The 18,413-nt window shown below is 47.7% G+C and overlaps 2 protein-coding genes across 2 annotated transcripts; both read left to right on the top strand.

The window, feature by feature from the left end:
• Positions 1 to 508: 508 nt before the first annotated feature.
• On the top strand, positions 509 to 14,912 carry npepps (aminopeptidase puromycin sensitive). Its single transcript, XM_078079764.1, has 23 exons — positions 509 to 858; positions 3,692 to 3,776; positions 3,905 to 3,982; positions 4,070 to 4,191; positions 5,463 to 5,570; positions 6,765 to 6,965; positions 7,108 to 7,204; positions 7,287 to 7,320; positions 7,794 to 7,908; positions 8,183 to 8,347; positions 8,422 to 8,526; positions 8,616 to 8,676; positions 8,790 to 8,899; positions 9,043 to 9,106; positions 9,249 to 9,388; positions 10,131 to 10,265; positions 10,570 to 10,789; positions 10,938 to 11,080; positions 11,194 to 11,250; positions 11,764 to 11,871; positions 12,147 to 12,302; positions 12,427 to 12,474; positions 12,720 to 14,912. Exons 1-23 carry the CDS (start codon positions 562 to 564, stop codon positions 12,864 to 12,866), a joined length of 2,796 nt encoding a protein of 931 aa, XP_077935890.1. The 5' UTR covers positions 509 to 561; the 3' UTR covers positions 12,867 to 14,912.
• A 67-nt stretch (positions 14,913 to 14,979) lies between these two features.
• On the top strand, positions 14,980 to 18,000 carry c9h6orf120 (chromosome 9 C6orf120 homolog). The gene is made up of 2 exons (XM_040185583.2): positions 14,980 to 15,132; positions 16,181 to 18,000. The coding sequence occupies exon 2, from the start codon at positions 16,229 to 16,231 to the stop codon at positions 16,793 to 16,795; it is 567 nt and encodes a 188-aa protein (XP_040041517.1). The 5' UTR covers positions 14,980 to 15,132; positions 16,181 to 16,228; the 3' UTR covers positions 16,796 to 18,000.
• Positions 18,001 to 18,413: the final 413 nt, after the last annotated feature.

Below are 18,413 nucleotides of genomic sequence, written 5' to 3'. Positions count from 1 at the left end.
ATTGACACTAGTGAAAGTGGAACTCCCTTTAATTCTTCATTAAGTGCTGGGCAGCTTCAATATAATAATGGATAATAATAAAATAATATATTTTTTAAATGATATAGTATAGAGCAGCATAATATTGTAATATTATAACATCAAGATTGTAACCTTTAATACTTTTTAAATATTTGCTAATTTAGTATTTTTACATTTTAGGAGAAATATTTTGCCAACGCCTTGTATATATACACATACCTCATATACATAAATATAATAACGTAATAACGTTTATACTTATTCTGACCAGTAGGCTAATACTTGTGTACTTTTACTTCAGTAAAATTCTTAATCCAAGACGTTTACCTCCAACGGCGTTGCTTCTTTCACTAAATATTCTCCTTCTATTCAAAAAATTATCAAAATTACAATATTAAAATGTACACTATAGGGGCACGTTCGAAACCTACGCTCCCACAACGCAATGACCTCACGCGCACGCTGGCTGACGCTGCGTTAAGTTGAGTTGTTTGGGCTGTGTGCGGGGGGGGGGTAGAAGTGCTGAGAGGGTTCCAGTTGATGTTGCTGCTCCTGGGCCGCAGGGTTCCGCTGTCATTCGTACACAGACTCACTACCTGTCGTCCACCGCCGAGGCCCGTTCTGCTCCGCTCAGCTTTATTAAAACTCTCAGCGATAACTGGAGCCACACACACAACCGTCTTCGTAAGCGCAACTGGCCAACACACAGGAACCATGCCCGAAAGGAGGCCCTTCGTACGGTTACCAGCTGACGTTTACCCCGTCAACTATGGCTTGTGCCTGAAGCCCGACCTCATCGACTTCACCTTCGAAGGAAAGCTGGAGGCGCTGGTGGAGGTAACGTTGCGCCTTATTCACGGGGGAGGATTTTTTATCTGCATGGCGGGGATCTTGTTATGTAATCTGACCAGCTAACGTTACCAGTAGCTAGCTAATTTGCCTCGTCCGACTGATAACGACAATTTGTGTCGTTAAGCCACTAGCCCCCCTTGTAGCCACCTAGCCGGCTGTGCCGCCTTCAGCTAGCAGTGACGGTAGCCGGCGGCTGCTAGCCTGGCCAACCGTTTCACGACGGGTCCTCGCTGGCTGAAGATACCCACGAATAGGAAGCCAGTAATAATAATACTAATATATGGATACGTCTGCGACGAGCCGTAAGCTAGCACAACAGTCCCGTAGACGTCGGCAGAGTTGCACTCTCATGTTAGCTTAGCGCCGTGGACGTTAGCCTGCTAGCAGGCTAGGCTACTTTGCAATGCGCTTAACGTTAATGTGTTTTCAGGAGCAGTTCGTCCTTTGCCACCAACTTTAACCCCTCGGTACACCAATGCATTGCTATGAATCTAGATGGATTGGTCCGTTTGAGGTCACTGAGGTTGTCAAGTAGCCAACTAGCGGCTAGCCACTGTTTGCTAAATCATGGGAACCCCATGTTGCCCCCTCCCACCTGCCCCTCTGGTAGAAGTATCCAGAGCCTTAAATGAAAGCACTATTTTTATGCCACCCTATGAGAACGCTTCCCCTAACCTCGCTGAAATAAAACAAAAGTATATATTTTAGCTGGAAATTAAAGTAATTTAGCAGGAAGACGTTCTTAGTCAGTGATAAACTATTAAAAGGTTCTATAATGTTTCTGAATTAATAATGCAGTAGTATGTGTGTTACATTTTCCCTTCTAAATGTTTGGTTGCGGTTAATTCAGACACATGTGTGTGTGTATATACTGTTGTGCAATCTACAGCAATGTGTAATTCTATAAGATCATCCTGTGCTTGTGACTCCTCATGAAAACAGAGGCTTGTTTTCAACTTTGTGACGATGCAGTTTCCATCTGATGCAAGTTTATGATGCACGTTTAATTACCTGTAGGAGGATTGCAATCAGCACTTAAAGGAACACTGCATCCTTTAGTGTATCACACACATTTAAACACATGTGGTATCAATAAATATGGCCTCATTGTTTTTTTTTTTTATATAGAGCTCAAAGGATGTGAAACATTGTAATCTGAAAAGGAACTAAACATCCTATCAATTTAATGGATTAAGTTGGATATTTCCCTCATTACATGTAGTGTATATTGGGGCGGTTAAAAATGAGTTTGAATATTCGCTTTAAAAAATACATATGTTCGAATATCTGGTTCCTAGGGCTGTCAACGAATGTTCTAGTAGTTGAAAATAACTATTCGAATGTGAAAATGAATGTTCGAATGTAAAAAAAAAAAAAACGGCATTCATATAAAATAGACTAGAACAATTTTATTCGTGCAATATACAGTCAGTAGTCAAGCATGCCCGCTAAGCAGACAGTCGCGCCGCGTTTTTTTTTTTACATTCGAATATTCATTTTTAACAACGATTCGAATATAGAATATTCGCTGACAGCCCTAGTTTATATAAAACGTTTGTTTTAAATTGAAATACTCGGGTAATGTAAAAGAACTGCAAACTCTATAACCTCTGTAGTAAACGCTCTACACTGTCCTGTGGGTCAAATTAGCATTTTATAGAGCAGCTCCAGTTGAGTTTAATGTTTCAAACCATCGGCACCATGTGAGGAATGACGTTTGCTGCTGCTGGTTAGCTCGCGGTTTGACGGTAACTGGTTAGTTGTCGGTTCCCTGAGGCTTCTGCCCTCTGTGGCCACTACGTGACTAACCCATCAAACCACACGGCAGCTGGCTCTCCATGTATTTCTGAGAAGAATTTGTGCTGCCGGAGTGTAAGTAGTCTGTCAGCTGATCGTCCTACCCCCCTGTGTCGGGGTAAACAGTCACTCAACGCACATTATCGGAGCAATCGAGATAAACGGCGTACTCCTGTGTTATGGTCTGACTGCATTGTTGTTGTTAGTTTTTCTTTCTTCCCTCCTGGGATGTATATACAGCTTTCCTATCGACCACAGATTATATTACAAGTAGTAAATAAAACATAAGATAACTCCAAGGACCATGAGTCAAATATTAAATGCACAGCAAACAGCGGGAAAACAAAGTAAATGTTTTACACGACCACAAGTCCAAAACTCCAAAACAAAGACAATCATCACGGTTGAAGAGCCAGTCTTGAGATTACTTATCAAAGGAGTTAATGATTCTCTTTCTGCTGATCAATTCATCGAAAGTTTGCACTGTTGTTTTTTTGAGAGGTTTGTCTCATTTAGTTGGGTATCTTGTTGGCACGACGACAGAACTGACGCCCAGCACGAGGAATGTGTTTTTAGGAGATCATGTGCTTGTTACTGTTCAACGTGTGATCTCTATTAGCGTATTTAAACCAACCGTATGGATTAGACATCCAATTAAGACGTACATGTATCCAAAAGTGTCATTTAGATGTTTGGGGAGTAAATTGCAAACTCCTAATGAAAGTTTATTGGAATCCTCTGCTTGAAAAAATGTGAAAACTCTCCAGCAGTTTAAGTAACGACCGTTTTCCCCGCGATTTGTGCACAGACGTCTGAAATACGGTTCTTCTCTGCCGCTGCGCATTAATAGTGGCCGTCGCCACTAACTGACACTATTAACGTTGAATAACACGAAGCGTTCAGCTCTCAGAACTACTCAAAACAAACCACTTCCTTCTACACTCTCAGGTCTTGTTGGAGTTTTACGCCAACGCAGATATTGCAGAGGTTAAATTGTGCTGTTTCATGTCAATATTTACAGGTTACACAAGCCACAAATCAGATTGTGATGAACTGTGCCGACATCGACATCATCACGGCGTCCTTCGTGCTGCCGGGTGGCGATGGTGAGGCTCGCGCTCTTCTCCGTTAATAATGCACCAAGTTGCAGTTTGTAGGTATCGACTATTTGAAATAGGAAGGGGGGGGTGTTGCACGCTCACGCTGCCGTGTCTTTGTCTTCCCCTCTATTCAGAAATTAACGCCACAGGATTCAACTATCAGAATGAGGACGAGAAAGTCACCTTGTCGTTTCCTAGCGCCTTACAGAAAGGTGAGCGGCAGCTCGTCCTTCTAGGGAACACTTTTCACCCGTAATGCTCTTGAAGAATGACGTATTAACCCTTCCTTCCTTCCGCAGGCTCTGGCACGTTGAAGGTGGATTTTGTCGGGGAGCTGAACGACAAAATGAAGGGGTTCTATAGGAGTAAATACACGGCCCCCACCGGGGAGGTCCGCTACGCTGCCGTCACTCAGTTTGAGGTGAGCGAGTCAAACGGGATGTTTGGGGAATTTGAGCGTGTTGCTCAACCCGCGGCTTGTTGCATCACGCGAGGGGCGTGGCGGTCATGTGACTTGTTGGTTGGTTGGTTGGGTTGGGTGGGGGAGAATGTGTCCTACAGATGAGTCAATGTCTCAAATGTCATCCTGCTTGTTCATGTGGGGGGGAGGAGGGGCTCTTCAATTAGAACCCGCCGGGTCTCCAGCTACTGTTTACAGCCCCACGCTTGTGTGCGCACGCTGGATAAGATAAATGTAGGGAGATAAGGTGACGAGAGGGCGACGGGGGGAGACACAGCTGGTAGAATGTGGATGATTGGAGTGTCTACAACCCCATATTTCTCATTTTAAAGAGATCTTTTTTTTACCGAAATAAATGCACCAATCTTAATCGCTTTGCATCATTGGCAACATTTCAGCTGGAGGGAGGGAAGGAAGTAATGAGGGAGGGAGGGAAGGGATGTGTGCATCCAAAAAGTTAGGCGGAAGTGTTAAACTCGAGCGCACACAAAGGGACGGAAGTAGTCGCTTGAGAGCGAAGTTGAGAACCCGCCTACTGAACACCAGCTGAGAGGAGAACATATCTTTATGATCTAAAAGATTAATGGCACTACTTTAGCCGCTGAAGAAGTCTCCGGGTTACTTCCCCACGTCATGCGTTGAAACCGGGTGGGATTCGCAGCGACTCGCACGGACCGCTCGCCAAAGTGGGAAATGTTTCAGGAGCGCGACCAGAAAAGAAATGAAAGGCCCCTTTGTTCCAGGGCTGGTCAGCAGATCTAATCATCGGCTCTGGGGTTTTTTTTTATTCAAAGGAAATGCCACAACTAAATATGTTGTTTTTGGTATGTCTGCATTGAAAAACAGCTGGCAGGTGGGTTCTTTTTTTCACCTGACGGAGACAATAAATAGAGCGCTCTGAGTGTAGCACAGCTCCTGTAACAAAAAGAGGCCGCTGCTGCTCACACAGCCAAATGACTCCTGAAAGGACAAATGCAAGAGGAAAATACCAGAAGTCTTTAGGTTTCCATCGATGAAACGTGAAAGCTGTTCCCCACCGCCGGCCAAGACTTGGAATAAAAGCACACGCACACAACAGTCTGCAGATGCAGCTGGTTGCTCTTTGTATCTTTTTCATTGTCAGACCCACAACCAGCGCAGAGAAGCAGTAATAAAAGGATTTGACGAGGTTATCGTGAGGTTTTTATAGAGCGTATCCTCATGTAATAACTGCCCCTCCTCTTCTCCCCCAGGCTACGGATGCTCGCAGAGCTTTCCCCTGCTGGGATGAGCCAGCTATCAAAGCCACCTTTGACATCGCTCTGATAGTTCCCAAGGACCGCGTAGCCTTGTCAAATATGGTACGTGTCACATGGTCTCTCCGCCGAGGCTCCAGACGCCAGAGTCCCGCTCTGCTGCCAACTTTCTATTACGTGTGTGTGTGTGTGTGTGTGTGTGTGCCTCCACTTTCCCACTTTAGCTTACATAACAGTGGGCACACTGCCGCTGCATATTTTACCTCTTGGCTAATGTTATTTTTGCCGTTGTGGGAAATGCAAACTACCGTAGAGACAAAGAGTCCTTTTTTCATTAAGTTCCGCTTGCAGCCAAATTGCATCACCGATGCTCCGCGGTCTCGGATCATTACTAACGAGCCAAATTCATCTTCTCAGCAAGTCTACTTTGACCCCTTCTTTAAAAAAGTGGGGCACAAACATTGAGGGTCGGGGCGAGCGTCTACGAGTGCTGTGATAACTGCAGGCCAGAAGTGTCGACACTGATGTGAAGGGAGAAGTCTGGCGATTAGGTATGAAGAGTTGTTCCCTCGGGTACAAAGGCTTCTGCTAACAGGCATTGTTTGTGAATCACAGCCCGACGTCTCCTCTTCCTCTGAGCCCTTAAGTACAGTGAGCCTCGCCGTTGCCCCGGGTGACGTGTTCCTTAATTACCATAAACACACACTTTAGTTTATTTAGTCTCTTCCAGAGCACACTGCCCTGCTGTCACAGACACCCAGCACAGCACCAAATAGTCTCCAACAAATGCACTATTTCCTCCTTTTCTGCTGATTTTTAGAAAAAACTACAGTAAGAAAATACTTTGTATTTACGAAGACTAATGTCCTCCGTAGGAACCAATGGACTAAGAGCCACAGACACATTGATGGTTATAATCTTTTAATGATTTGGAAGCGATAAGAAAAATGCATTTTTTTTTTAAATGTAATTTCCAGATGATTAGCTTAGTTGCACAATCCGGTTAAAGGTTTACTTTTACAGAGCGTCGCCGTTAGTGGTTTCCAGGTGATTCGTGCACTTCAAGTGTTGACTGTGGAAATGTCCCCCGCTGATGGTTTGTCGGAACCAGACTGCGACCGTGTGGCGTTTAATAAACATTTCAGCCTCCACAGCTGCCAGTGCAGCTTTAGACTTTGTGTCTGGCAGCATTGCGCAACATCTCTCTGTGAGAGCACAAGAGAATCAGAAGGTCGCAACTTCAGCGGCGACGCGCCGACGTCGGCGGCTTAACCCGACCGCCTCCGTCCCTCCGTCCAGAATGTCATCGACCGGAAGCCGTGCCCGGAGGACGCAAACCTGGTGGAGGTGAAGTTCGCCACTACGCCCATCATGTCCACCTACCTCGTCGCGTTCGTCATCGGGGAGTACGACTTCGTGGAGAGCCAGTCGTCGGACGGCATCACGGTGCGCGTCTACACGCCGGTCGGCAAGGCGGAGCAAGGGAAGTTTGCGCTGGAGGTGAGAGACGACGTTTGGATTCTCGCGCCGAGCCCAGGCGGCTCCGCGGAGTCTACGCAGCAGTTTGGTCTTTGAGGAGTTGATCATAAATGAGTCCCGACATTTAAAAGCTGATTTTTCTGGGGGGGGGGTTTCTCCGCAGGTTGCGACTAAGACCTTACCGTTCTACAAAGACTACTTCAGCGTTCCTTATCCGTTGCCTAAAATTGATCTAATAGCCATCGCTGATTTTGCTGCTGGTGAGTAGCTGCCAACTCCACGTTCAGGACTTCAGACGTCCCCACTGACGATGTGTAACGTGTGCCGCTCCCTTCCCCTCAGGTGCCATGGAGAACTGGGGCCTTGTTACCTACAGGTGAGACTCTAGTACGCCACACACACACACACACACACACACACACACTGAGCCATGAACTCTAGTCCTCTCGTATTAGTCCTCATGTTCCCAGCTCAGAGGAGTCGGAGTAGTTGACTTTCCAGCGCTCCAACATGATACTTTTTTCATATTCTAGTAATCTCGGGTTCTGCGGTTCGGACACAACGAGCAGCATCTCGCGGCTCTGGTGGCGGGCACTGATATTAATAATGACAATAAGGATATAGAATAACAGTAAACCCGCCGTGTCTTGTTTCCTTCGACCTTCTCGTGCCGTCCGGTCTCGTTTCTCGGTTGACCGCCTTGAAGGCTTTTTAATTGCCTTATGTTCCGCCGGCGTGCCGCCACCTGTTAGCTGTTCAGGCGTGTGATGAGCACACACATGGCGGCCGGCTCCAGCCACCTGCACGCCGGCCTCACTCTGTTGTTGTTGTTGTTGTTGTTGTTTCCAGGGAGACGGCGCTGCTGATCGACCCCAAGAACTCCTGCTCGTCCTCCAGGCAGTGGGTGGCGCTGGTGGTCGGACACGAACTCGCCCACCAGTGGTTCGGAAACTTAGTCACCATGGTAACAAGCCGTTGTCTCTCCACAGCCGTTTGTGAAACTGACCGAAACCATTTAGATTTCATGATCAGCTCTGAGTACGAAAGTCATCGTAACAAACGCATCATGGAAGTAATGATTCAATAACTGGATCTCTAATTAAAAGAAAGGAAGATCTTAATACTCATTAGTATCTTTATTGTAGAGCATCATAGGGAACTATAGTGAAGAACCCTGAGGACCCGTGTGTGTGTGTGTGTGTGTGTGTGTGTGTGTGTGTGTGTGTGTGTGTAAACAGGAATGGTGGACCCACCTGTGGCTCAATGAGGGATTTGCATCCTGGATCGAGTACCTGTGTGTGGACCACTGCTTCCCAGAATACGACATCTGGACCCAGTTTGTCTCTGCTGACTACACCCGCGCTCTGGACCTGGACGCGCTGGACAGCAGCCACCCCATCGAGGTGAGCCCCCACCCGCCACGCAGCGCGGGAGGCTCTAAGTCTGACTCGCTAACACGTTGGTGTCTGTGCTCCAGGTGAACGTGGGCCATCCGTCCGAGGTGGATGAAATCTTTGACGCCATCTCCTACAGCAAAGGGGCGTCGGTGATCCGCATGCTGCACAACTGGACGGGGGACGAGGTTGGTTGTCTAACGCTCGCGCCGTTGTCTCCGCGTTGCCGCCGGCGTGGTTTCATATCGAGGTTCACCGCTCACTCTTCCTCTTGTAGGACTTCAGGAAAGGAATGAACGCCTATCTTCTGAAGTTCCAACATAAGAACGCTTCGACAGGTGAGAACGCGCTGGAAACGTTTTCCCCTTCAGGGTGAAAGTTGAATCGATTTTTAAATTTTTTTTTTTTATTTCCCCATTAATCCCTCCGACCTGCCGGCTGTCTCCCACAGAGGACCTGTGGGAATGTCTGGAACAGGCCAGCGGGAAACCCATCGCCGAGGTGATGAGCTCCTGGACCAAACAGATGGGCTTCCCCATCATCGTGGTGGAAGAGGAGAAGGTGAGTGTCACCGGATTAAACTGCAGACTGGACCATTCAAAATGAACGTCAGCAGCTCTGTCCGCAGACCGAGCAGCTGAGACCCACACACACACACACACACACACACACACACACACTCTAACCACGATGCCTATTCATAGCAGGGTGACGAGCGCATCCTCAAGTTATCTCAGAAGAAGTTCTGTGCCAGTGGACCACACAACGGTGAGGGTTTAATACCATATTACAATTGACGTTCTTTCTGTTACCCCTTGTTACTGCCTGATACTATATATTCGTTATGTTAATTTTATATTGGTGGATCACGTATCTCTGCTTTGCTTTTGACTGGCGTGCCGTCGGGCAGGTGAGAGCTGCCCCAGCTGGATGGTCCCCGTCAGCATTTGCACCAGCGAGGACCCCAAATGCACGAAGCTCAAGGTTCTGCTGGACAGACCCGAGACCACCGTGACCCTGAGCGGCGTGGCGCCCGACCAGTGGATCAAGGTGAGGGCCAGTCGCCCAGTCAGAGCGGTGAATAAAACCATGATGTGAACCTGCTGATAGTCGGACTCTGTTGGACGAGGTGTCATCTAGCGTGTCTCTAATATCAGTTATTTAAACATTCCGTTTGATTTTATGGAAATGTAGTTTTAATGTGTTTGCTGCTCTTTCCCTGTGAAATAGTGATGTGGTCACTTGTTCGTGCTCCTAATTCTACGACCTCTCTGCGTCATACGTGTAAAACGTTAAGACGGCGCCGCGTTTGTCTTTTTCGCTCAGAAACAAAGTTAAGCTTTGAAGTTGTGAGTCACGAGTGAACGTTCAGACTCTCGTGGTAGGAAGTGGTCATCGGACCCAGAACTCTGGCTAAAGCCGTCGTCCATGGATCTACACGGGTCCAACACTCTGCTTTTGATTTGTCGCCGTGTCTTTTTAGCTCAGATTCTCTTTGGGCCTCAGATGTTCTCTGTGTGAGGATTGAATCTGTTATATTCTAGTCTGCTGATTTTAGAGTAGAATGTGAGTGGACTCGTTGGACGTCTCGCGGGTAGAAGCTTCCATCGGCAGTGTGACTGAAGGGTGAAGAGGCTTTTACTGCGCTCTGTAAATGATCGACTACGTTTTAGAGGCTGCAGGCTGCTCTTCCTCTTCCGAGTTGACTAAAAGCTGAGCGTTAGCGTTAGCTCGGCGCCGCGGGGTGACGGAGTGACACGTTCTGACCCAGTTGTGTCCGCGCTGCTCACAGATCAACCCCGGCACCGTGGGCTTCTACCGCATCCAGTACAGCACGGCCATGCTGGAGAGCCTGCTGCCGGGGGTCCGGGACCTCAGCCTGCCGCCCGTGGACCGACTCGGCCTGCAGAACGACCTCTTCTCCCTGGTGACTCACTCACTCACTCACGGAGCTACAACATGTTTGTTTGTTTGTTTGTTTGTTTGTTTGTTTTTCTTAATGAGACTTTCGTCCCGTGTAACCCGACGGCGCTGGATAGAAAGGAAAAATGAGGGATTGTGGATTTTTACTCTTTGAGGTGTTTAATATCTGACATGTAGTTTCTTAAACAGTTTACGAGCACGAAGCGATTTATTGTCAGTAAAGTGAATTCTGGTTGAATGCTTTTATCCGGTGGGACGTGATTTAGTTTTAGAGAAACTGGCCTCCTGAGCTGGTCGTGTGGCTTCAGTCTCGCGCAGGCATGATCAGCACGGTGGAGGTGCTGAAGCTGATGGAGGCGTTCGTCAACGAGCCCAACTACACGGTCTGGAGCGACCTCAGCAGCAACCTGGGGGTGCTGTCCTCGCTGCTGTCCCACACCGAGTTCCACGAGGACATCCAGGAGTTCATCCGGGACCTGTTCACCCCCATCGGCCTGGAGCTCGGCTGGGACTGCAAGCCGGGGGAAGGTGAGCAGCGAGCGTCCATTTCTGCTTCCGTCCTTTTTGTTTTATATTCCGGCACCGTGAGTAAGATCAACCTTCCCGTTGCGCGGCACCGACCCGCTTCGTCCCCTCTGGGCTGATAACTTCAGCCGCTGGCGTGTTGGTCCTGCAGGTCACCTGGACGCCCTGCTGAGAGGTCTGGTTCTGGGGAAGCTGGGGAAGGCGGGTCACAAACCCACGCTGGAGGAGGCCCGGCGGAGATTCAGGGACCACGTGGAGGGAAAGCAGGTGCTGCCTGCCGACCTGCGGAGCCCGGTGAGCCAAACCACTTGTAGCCGGCGTGTTGGCTGGTAAAACATCAGAGGAGGGAATAAACATTAGATTTGTCTTCGCATCGCAGACGCGTCATATTGGACTTTGTCTTCCAGGTGTATCTAACCGTGCTGAAGCACGGCGACAGCGCCACGTTGGACACAATGATGAAGGTGAGACAGCGGCGAACATTTTATTCAACCTTCATCACTACGAGTTGTTGCTTAAGCCGATTCTCACTTTAAATGATAACCAAGAGATGTAAACATGTAAACAACGATCACAATCAGCAAAGCTGTAGGAATGTCACAACGTCTCATTGGTTTGTGGACGGATGTTCTGATGTCGTTGTATTTGCTGAATTTTGCCCTATTTTTTTTAATTGATAGAAACCTGTCAATCATTGTGTAGCCACGCCCTAAAGCAACGCCTGCTTCATGCTCATGTTGACTCTAAATGAACAAGAAGACTTGAAACTAGAGGCTGAGACCATAAACTCATGTTTACAATGTTTACTGAGGGAATAAATCAAGCAGTCATCTTGAATGAGACCAGAGGAGTCGCCCCCTGCTGGTCACTACAGGAAGCCGTGATCAGTGACCCCAGATGTCCTCCATCACGTGTGTGTGTGTGTGTGTTCCCCATTGATCTCTTGAATGTCTGTCTCCGTCACTCGTTCCTTTCAGCTCCACAAACTAGCAGACATGCAGGAGGAGAAGAATCGCATCGAGCGAGTGCTGGGCGCCATCTCCGCCCCCGACCTCATCCAGAAGGTCCTCAGCTTCGCCCTCTCGGTAACACGCCACACGTTCACCTCCTGTTTTGTCTTTCTGCAGAAACGAGTAAAGTGTCCCTTTTTTTTTTTTTCTGACCAGGTGTTTCTTTGTTTATCTGAACTTTGAGTCGGCTTGTAGTTCTTGATTAATGATTACGAGGCTCAAAATAAAACGCCGCAAGCTCTTCGGCTCTTTGGTTCAATGTCCAAGTTCCCACCAGCTGCTGGCGCCTCCTCTTCCTCAGCTAACCCCCCCCCCACCCCCTCCCTTCTCTGGGTCCTGTCCCACCGCAGGAAGACGTCCGTCCCCAGGACACGGTCTTTGTAATCGGGGGCGTGGCCGGCAGCAGCAAACAAGGCCGGAAAGCGGCCTGGAAGTTTGTCAAGGACAACTGGGAGGAGCTTTATAACCGCTACCAGGGCGGCTTCCTCATATCGCAGCTCATCAAGGTGAGGGACGATCAACTGCACGCTTCCTTCCGCTCGCTGGAGAAGCGGAAACGGGTCGTTACTTTAACTCGGGCGCCTTTTGTGTTCGAAACTAAAGCTCTTCCGTGTTCTCGTGTCTCTGCAGTACACCGTTGATGGATTTGCCATCGACAAAATGGCCGCTGAAGTGAAGGTGAGGCTGGTTTATTGTTGTTTTTTAAGTTTGTCCATATTTTGCTTATAGATATCAAATTTCTAACCTCATATCCTGGACTAGATTTTTATGCTTTAGTTCCCCATGAGAGCAGCCAGAAGTCTCACGTTTTCTGGGCGTCCAGTTCTTTCATAAAATGTGACTGAGGACTTTCTAAAGTGTCCCCCCCGCCCCCCCCGTTGTCACGTTGCCTAACGGCGTCTGTGGCCTTGTGTTCCCCTCAGAGCTTCTTCGAGAGCCACCCGGCGCCGTCGGCCGAGCGCACGGTGCAGCAGTGCTGCGAGAACATCAACCTCAACGTGGCCTGGCTGAAGCGCGACGCCGACGACATCGCTCGCTATCTACTGCAGCGCAAAGGACCCCCCGTCTGAGCTGCCATTCCCCCCCCCCCCCCCCCCCTCCCTCCAGAGCGGACCCTCCAGCATCACAGCTGCCCCCCCCCCCACCCCCCTCCCACTGTAGATCACCGCTGGAGACCAGCGTGTATTTACAGAAAGCTTCATTACTTTCAAGAAACTGTGGATCAATAAAGCAAAGCCAAGAATTTAACAACGTGGCGGAAACACGGAGACTTTCTACGTTTAACAAAACAAATTCCTTGTCAGAGCAGGAATGTAGTTTTACCCCATTCTGCCCCGACTCACCTCCAAACTAACGCTGACCTCGCCTCCTTCATCAATCTCTGCGTCCTAGCTGAGATAACTGTGAACCCCCCCCACCATCACCACCACCTTCAAATTCTCCTGCTGCCACTCATTTTAAATGCATGAATTGTGATTTTCTGCATTTGCTGCTTTCGTTTACTTCGGTTTGTTTTCTGTACAAACAAGTTATTTTGTTGTAGTTTCTTTCCTTTTTTGAATCCCACGCCTCCCCAGTTCTCATTAAATGATTCGCACCTCCTCCTGCTCATTGGGGCCCCAGAGCGTAGTGGTGTTGTAGCTGCTGCAGCGGTTAGCACGAGGCTAGCGGCTAGCATGGTACGTCGTCAACTGTGGGATGATTTTTTTTTTTTTCTCTTTTGTTTTGCAGACAATGTTATTAAAAAAAAAAAAAAAAACGTTTGTATAGCGAACAAACGCATCTGATCTATTTCCCCCCCCGCCCCCGTAATGAAACAAAGATATCGCCATGTTTTATAAAACATTCAATGCAGTGATTTTTATGAAATGCTGAGATGGTCTTTTTATTCTGAGGCGTGCGACGTACCATCGGAGGTGTCTCTCAAGGAGGGTCTGGACTTTGTGGGACGCGACGGATCGACTGGACTGAGCCTGGAGGCCTCGAACCGGCCCGGCCGGTTTGGGGTAAATATTTATCGCTGAAGGGGTGAAAAATAATTGATTTCCACATCGCGTCAAATGTATCTAATGTGACAGATTATGCAGACTTGTTGACCGAGTATATCTATATAGAATTTACTATTTGATGTGGGCTTTTTTTTTTTTTATCATACCAACCCTGAGTCATCCCACCTGTCTTCGAGACCTTCCAACACACACACACACAGGCGTGACATTTCTTTTTTTTTTTTTTGTTTAAAAACTACAGTTGGTGTTCATTAAAGTGGAAAAAAAGGATTCTAAAAAGAAATGTTAAATCTTGTAGAAGTTTATTTTAATGATTGAAGTGTGAGGAAACACATTTTAAAATGTCTGTCTTTTAATTTTCTCTCTGAGATGATCATATCTAATGACTAATGGATGAAACCGCACTGCAACGTCTGTGTGAAAAGAGAACGGTTACTAATAACAGAACTCCGTCTACAGTTTGGTTTCATGAAGTCTTTGTTGTGTAGACTTATTTGGTTTTTGGTGTTTTTATTTCTTCTGATGGATCAGAATTTGTGGTTCTGACTTGAAAAGAAGACGCTGAAGAGATTTGAATAACGCAACACTTATCCGTCGCCATGAGACATTCTCCGTGCGCCAACCCTGCTCGTCTGGACTGGAGGGAATGAGAGGTCAAAGGTGAAGACGTCCTGAGGGTTTCTGAGTAGCACTTTGTGGTAATTCAATGAATTGACAGTAAATGGTGTGGGGGGAGAGAAGAGTATTGTCACCTCTACACCACCAGGAGGCTGCAGCTGCTCCTTTATGTGAAGGAGTTTATTTGCTTTGTATATTTTAGCCTTATGTGAGGGATAACAATATACTTTTTGTTAGCCTTAAAGGGCGATATCTGTACATGAACTAAACCACATTGAGTTGACTGCAGTTAGACTTTCTTTTGTTGGTTTATATCTGTAGTTGATATATTTAACCCATAGTTATGAGGGCTGTTTGTGTTTATAACACTGAGAAAGTTCTGCATTCATAATATTTGTTAAAGTGCATGTATTAGTATATAATATCCAAAGTACAGATTATGCAAAGTGGTTATTTCAGAATACAGTATATTAAAATATTGGAGTATAATTAGCGTCTTTTTTCCAACTTTAAAGCTATATATTTTATAAATATTCTCAATATGAAAATACCCACCAGGCGGGTGTAGTTACAACGCGCCGCCGGCGGGTGGCGCCACTGAGCGGCTCGCTCGGCTGTCACTCGGTCGAAGGCAGTGAAGAAGTGAACTTAGTTCCCAGCAGGTCGCTGTGTGTCGGGACGAAGATGCTGGTTAGGAAATGGCAGCTGTGTAAGTGGACCGGCGCGCTGTGTTGATTGATACGTGTCCGATGAACTCCGCCACTTAATCGATCGAGTCCCGATTCCTTCGACAGCCTGTTCTCTGGAAACTTAATAAGGATTTAACGCTAGCTCGGGCGGCACCGGCTAGTTAGCAACGTTAGCTGCTCGATCGCTAACTTCAGCTGAGCTGTGAAAATAAGCTAACCCGGTTAAGTTAAGCTAACGTTAAATAAGTGAGCTTGCCTTCAGCTCAGGCTGATCTCATTGTGCGCGGACATGTCTACAATACCTAATGTTTAGTCCTGGTGGTGTGCAGGTCTCTGTTTCTCCCCTCATTCGGTACTTTACCCGTCGGCTCGTTACAGGTTGTGTCGTTAGCTCACGGCAGGTGTTAGCAGGTTAGCATTCAACTCGAACTCAGCCGCCCTCATTTTAACCGTTTACGCAAACCGGGAGCCCATTAAACTCCCCCCGCGTGTCACGAAGCTGAACATCACTTAGTGAATCGCGTTAATAACCATTAAAAGTGTTCATTAAAGCGAACGCCGGGTAAGTTTAATAAAGATCCTTTTTGGTGTCGTTTTCCTCCGTATCAAAGGTCACTCTCCCCGGGAGGAGACGTGTATTTTTAGCTCTGCTGAGAGGGGGGGGCAGTACTAATGCAAGTACTAATACCACTGTGTGACAGTACTCCAGTGCAGGCTAAAGTCTTTACCTCAAGTAAAGAGTTCATTTAGCTGAAAGAATTTCTCCATGTATAAAGAAACACCGTATTGTTCAGTTTGTTACAACCAGTTGAAACACATCTGGAGATAGAAGGTCTTCACTGGAAGTGGATGAACTGTCCGTGACCTTCTACCTTAGTTACCAAGGTGGAGAAGGTACCAGTAGAACAACCTGTGACCGGCACAAAAGATGAAGCAACATGCGTGTAAACGAGTCCATCTGGGAACCGATAGATTAAATGTGAACATCCCGAAGGCTGCAAATGATTTCTTGACTTGATCTTTTATACACTAAAAGATTTGATGGTAAATCCCGCTTGGTCCCGTCAGGCCGTCCGCTGTCGTCCAGGCGGTGACTCTCTGACCGATGCCGTCATCATGATGCGGAGCTGCAGCGCCCTGGTCGTCGCCCTCCTGCTGTCCCAGGCCGGAGGCTTCCTGGGCCCTTCGGAGGAGGAGGAGGACGACGGCGTCCCCGAGGAGTGGACGCTGCTCCATGTGGTTCAGGGCCACATCGGGGCGGGAAACTACAGCTACCTGCGCCTCAACCACGACGGGCGGATCATCCTGCACATGCACAGCCTGAAGGGCGACGCGGACCTCTACGTGTCGGATAAGACCCTGCGGCCGAGCTTCGACACCTACAAGCTGCAGTCGGTCACCTGCGGCCGCGACGCGGTGGTGGTGCCCGGGGAGTTCGCCAGGCCCGTGGGCATCGGCATCTACGGCCACCCGTCCCACAAGGAGAGCGAGTTCGAGATGCGCGTCTTCTTCGACCAGACGGTCGCCCCGGAGCCGTTCGATAAGGGCTCGTACAACTCTGGCGAAGAACACGAGAAAAGGAAGACCCCCCAGGCGCCAGAGGACGACTTCCAGGAGGAGGAGTCCATCTTCTGGACAATTCTAATCGGACTTTTGAAGATTGTGCTAGAGATTTTGTTTTGAAAGTTTTTTTCCTACATTGCCGCTGTGGTGAAGGAGGTTCTCCTTTTTCCCCCCCCTCTTCTTTTTTTCTTCCTTCGTTCGCTCAGTCCGCAGCGATGCGATGAAAATGGTTTTCTTTCATTCTGTAAAGATGATAAAATGTGGCACTGAAGGCATTTTAAACGTATTTTATTTTCCTGTGATCAAACACGGATGAAATGAGTCTTTTAGAAGTTGTTGGTGGATTATTTGCTGGATTCACCAGTGAGGCCTGACAGCATGTTTGGTGCTGAGCGAATGAACACGAGCCCGCTCTGTGTCCTCTCATTGAACCGGACGGAGTGAAGCTCAGCTCGACCGAAAGGGCGGGATGGGAATATTTCCAGAGCAGGACATTTTTTATCTTTAATACAAAACCCCCGATGAACGAATAACGGAGGCTGACTCTTTAGTGAACTTAAATTTATCCACGTTTTGTTTCTGAAGAAATTAAATCTCAATACTAAAAACCCCAAAGATTGGACCAGAGTCTTTATTTAAACCTTCAGTAAGGGAAACTAGTTTACCGTCAAAGAGCTGCACCTATACCTGTGGATCCCTAAGCCCCGCCTTAAACCCCACCCACCCCGCTTCATGTCTGTTTGGCTCTAAGGTCCACCCTGGTTTGTGCTGCTCAGACTGAGTCCGAAGCCTCCGATGAGCCTAAAACCCCATTTCTTTCACCAGTGGATGGGAGAGATCTCACCACCTCCACCAGGAGGAACCTTCTGACCTCAGCACCAAGCTGCTGGAGACGACGAGGAGGCAAGCAGAGGCGACTGAATGAATGAAACCTCTTTGTCTTAACTCTTTTGTACCGATGTGCGTTTATAAGAACGACAAACTACTCGGCGATTCGCCCGCCAGCCACTTCCTGGACACGAGGCTTCCTTCGGGTTCGGTGGCTCCTCCTGGAAGGAACGCAAGCTTTTAACACCAGCCGTTGGGCTGGAGGCGACTTCCTCAGTAAACCCAACAACTCTCGTAGCATTTTCATTCCGTTTGATCGCTCTGGGTTTTTTTTTTGCCTGTTGGACAATCTCCTAATCCCCCCCCTGCTGTTTGGGGGTCAGTTACCGCTGAGCAGAAATGTTCCACAGTGCCTTCAAGTGATCGCTCTCTCGTTTCCAGAGACGATCAGGTTTCTAAATAAAGCTGTTTTTACGCAGCCTCTTGAATAAACTGGATACTCGTGTCTCGTTGACCTTTATCACCCGGTTCTGGGAGAACGGCCCTTTAAGGAGCGTGATGATAAAGAGAGGAGTCGTCCCACAGCTACGCTGCAGGATTCTGAAGAAGCATTTCTACATTTCACTAGTCATGTTACTACGAGACCCCACATTTGGCATGAAATGGAAGTACTTGCATAATGTACTTTCCTCCACTACTGATTAATCAAATGACTTGTGAATTGTTTAACAAAAAAACACTTTGCAATATTTATGCAATCTGGTACGTTTACTACAACTTGAGTATTTCCATTATTTCATACGTCTACATCTAAGGGGAGTAAAGTGCTTTATACTCCACTACAAGCTTCAGTTAATTTACCGATCCAGCAAACTAAAACACCATATAATAGATTACATCACCACAAGCT

The sequence above is a fragment of the Gasterosteus aculeatus genome, chromosome 9 (assembly GCF_964276395.1).
Source record: "Gasterosteus aculeatus chromosome 9, fGasAcu3.hap1.1, whole genome shotgun sequence".
Taxonomy (NCBI): domain Eukaryota; kingdom Metazoa; phylum Chordata; class Actinopteri; order Perciformes; family Gasterosteidae; genus Gasterosteus; species Gasterosteus aculeatus.
Note: the sequence above shows the minus strand (reverse complement) of the source record. Positions and strands in the feature narration are given on the sequence as shown.

Coding starts and splice junctions, on each gene's coding strand:
- c9h6orf120 (XM_040185583.2), top strand. CDS start 16,229: ATGATGCGGAGCTGCAGCGCCCTGGTCGTCGCCCTCCTGCTGTCCCAG.
- npepps (XM_078079764.1), top strand. CDS start 562: ATGTTGCTGCTCCTGGGCCGCAGGGTTCCGCTGTCATTCGTACACAGA. Junction 3,983..4,069: donor TCCTAGCGCCTTACAGAAAG/GTGAGCGGCAGC, acceptor TTCCTTCCGCAG/GCTCTGGCACGTTGAAGGTG. Junction 6,966..7,107: donor AAGGGAAGTTTGCGCTGGAG/GTGAGAGACGAC, acceptor GTTTCTCCGCAG/GTTGCGACTAAGACCTTACC.